This window comes from Arachis duranensis, unplaced genomic scaffold (genome assembly GCF_000817695.3).
Source record: "Arachis duranensis cultivar V14167 unplaced genomic scaffold, aradu.V14167.gnm2.J7QH unplaced_Scaffold_60483, whole genome shotgun sequence".
NCBI classification, from domain to species: Eukaryota; Viridiplantae; Streptophyta; class Magnoliopsida; order Fabales; family Fabaceae; genus Arachis; species Arachis duranensis.
In genome coordinates, this window is record NW_026264984.1 from 49,488 (window position 1) to 52,178 (window position 2,691).

The following is a 2,691-nucleotide window of genomic DNA, read 5'->3' on the forward strand; positions in this document are numbered from 1 at the left end:
GGGAAAGAGCGTAGTCCATAGAAAAATGGCCTGAGTTTTGTTGTGCCCAGTACTGAGTGCCCAACCGTGACTAAAGGGATGGATCCCTTGTTGATATAGCTGAAAGTGGGTGGAATCAATCGTTTAGTATAGTTGATCACGGCTGCATTTAGGATAGGAGCGATCTTTTCATCCAACTATTACATACATAAGAGAAGAAAGCTGTTAGCTTAGGGCAGAGGTATGCCCTAACTAAGCCTACCCGAGTTCACAGATGTCGTTGTTTATCCCTTTCTTTATTCATGAAAATTGGGGGAGTGTTCAGTCTATCTGAGTATAAGATCGAAAAGAATGAATGCATTGATTGCATTTCAAGTGAGATGTCCAAGAGAAAGGGAACGAGGGGAAGAAGCGACGAAGAAAAGAAGTGAATGAAAAAGCATGGCATGACGAGAATGGAGAAATTCGAGATGTTAGATGAACTTCCCTATGGTATGGGGCATGGCGGTCGAACCCTTTTTACAAGGATTTCACGACATTTCGGCGAGCGCGGGGCAAAGGACGCTACCGCAGGTTCCCGGGAATCCAATCCACTTTCTATAATAAGGGGAAGGAACTTCGGTGGTCGAAGGGGAGGGAGGTCTCCCAAAATGAGATTTGGACGGCTGTGGAAATTGCGGAACGAAAGCAATGGCAAGACCTTCTCTCGTCCAAGGAGTGGCGGTTAACGGAGCGGCATTTCAATCTCTGCGAAAGCAGAATTTCCGCTATTGTAACAAAGACTTTGTCCTTATATAAGGATAAGGATAAGGAAGGACACCTAAATCTAAACATCAAAGAAGAAGCGGATATTGCCAGAGGCATTGATGCCTACTTTGCCGATCTAAACCGCTTCACGTCTAATCAACAGCGGTTACGGCATATTCAACGAGTCCGCGAGTGTATAGGCAACCAAAAAAGTCCAATATGGCGCGAGATAAGGGGCTACATGGAAAAAAAAAAAAAAAGATCTAATCTAATAAGTTCTTCTATCTTTCTTTTTATCCTTTGAATTACTCATCTATATCCTATGTATGATTTTCATTTCGCATCGGAAACTATTTTAGGAGAAGTTCGAATCCGTTCCGTTCGGATATTGATCGGTCTTGGTTTGACATGGTTTACGCGTTACTGGTTCCCGGAAGAGTTAATATCTCCATTAGCTAAACCCTTTCTTACCCTGTCTTTGGACTCGTATTTTGTTTGTACACAATCAACGGAGGCCTCCCCGACATATGTTGCAACGTCTTCAATAGCATGTTCTTACTTCGTCTTTCCCTTAATAAGTCATCAAATTTGGTGCTTTTTGATCCCCAGTTGCCATGGGGAACAAAGGAGGAAATACAATCGATTCCTCTATTTAAGTGGTTCTCGCTTCTCCTTGTTCCTGTTCCTAACTCTTCCCCGGGTAGTTCCCAATGTTTGGTACTTTTTATACTTCGTGGGTGCAACATCAACAAATTCGCTCATGATCAAGTTACAACCTAAGATCTATGACCATATTATGCTAACTGTTCAGATTTCGTTCATTCCATCGGTATGCTCTCAGGTACCTGTAATTGTGATCTGTTTGCCAGAACCAAGGGGTCTTTCTGTGGAAACCTTCACGAACAATCGTCGTTTTTTGATGGTTTTTCCGCTTCTCACCGCTGCTCTTTCCACACCTCCAGATATCTGGTGCCAAATCGTCGCCCATTTCCTTATTTCTTCGATAATAGAGTTGACTATCTTTGTGGCATCGATTGTACAAGTTCGTGAAGAGGCTGGACGAGTGGAATGAGGGAAAGCGGCTCAATTGACAAAAAAGAAGAGTAGCCCCCCCCGAAGCTGCGAAGCATTTAAGGACGCAGCCAAACACTATGCGTTTTATGTCGACGATATAGAGGGGGAGAATTAAAAAATACAATTTATAATTAACTTTATGCACGAGCTCCAGAATCCGGGGAGCCTGTTATGCTTCCGGATCGAGGAGGAGGCCGCAAAATGGCGGCCATGGCCGGATTGAAGGACAATTATTTTTGTTTCTCTGTTGGGTAAAACTAGTATGTATAAAGGGAAGGCGGGCCTTTGTCATGGTGAGTTCTCCTTGGTTGGGTTGCTTCCGTGATAAGTGAGGAGGGGAGTGGTGAGGGGGGCCCCTCGCAAATGGTTCTCGCATTCACTATTTCATTTCAGTAATCCAATAACGAGCAAAGCCATTTTTAGCCATTACACTCGGAATCCGTAGTTCCTTTACTGGTAGTATGAGCAAGGAAAAGGAAGGAGGCTAGTCCCCGAAAATGCCTTTTGAAGTTGGGGTTCAAGCGTAAAACAAGGAAGAAACCTATGTAGTGGGTTCGACTCCCATTATACGCGATGTGGCGAAGATTGCTCGTTATTCCTTTTACCTGCCCGCTTAGTTAATTGATCTCTTGTTTAGCGAATCGGGAATAAAAGGCCGGCCTGGGTCTCTTTTCTAAAAATGCTTTCTCCCGCCACCTGGCTCGTGAGTCTAATTATGGGGTTCAGGAATAGGGGAAGAGGGAGTCTAAGTCTATTGGTATGGGTCCTAATCGCTCGTAACGATCCTTGCGGATCCCCTCTATCGTCTTCGTTCGAACTTGCTAGATTGCTTGCGTCTATGATCGTGCCAAAGGGCAGAGCTTTGTTTTAAGCACTTATTACTGGGTGAGC

At 44.3% G+C, this 2,691-nt stretch overlaps 1 protein-coding gene across 1 annotated transcript; it reads left to right on the top strand.

Annotated features, from left to right (window-relative positions):
- The first annotated feature begins 6 nt into the window (after positions 1-6).
- On the top strand, positions 7-2,313 carry LOC127744563 (uncharacterized tatC-like protein ymf16). The gene has a single exon (XM_052256670.1). The coding sequence runs from the start codon at positions 1,049-1,051 to the stop codon at positions 1,796-1,798; it is 750 nt and encodes a 249-aa protein (XP_052112630.1). The 5' UTR covers positions 7-1,048; the 3' UTR covers positions 1,799-2,313.
- Positions 2,314-2,691: the final 378 nt, after the last annotated feature.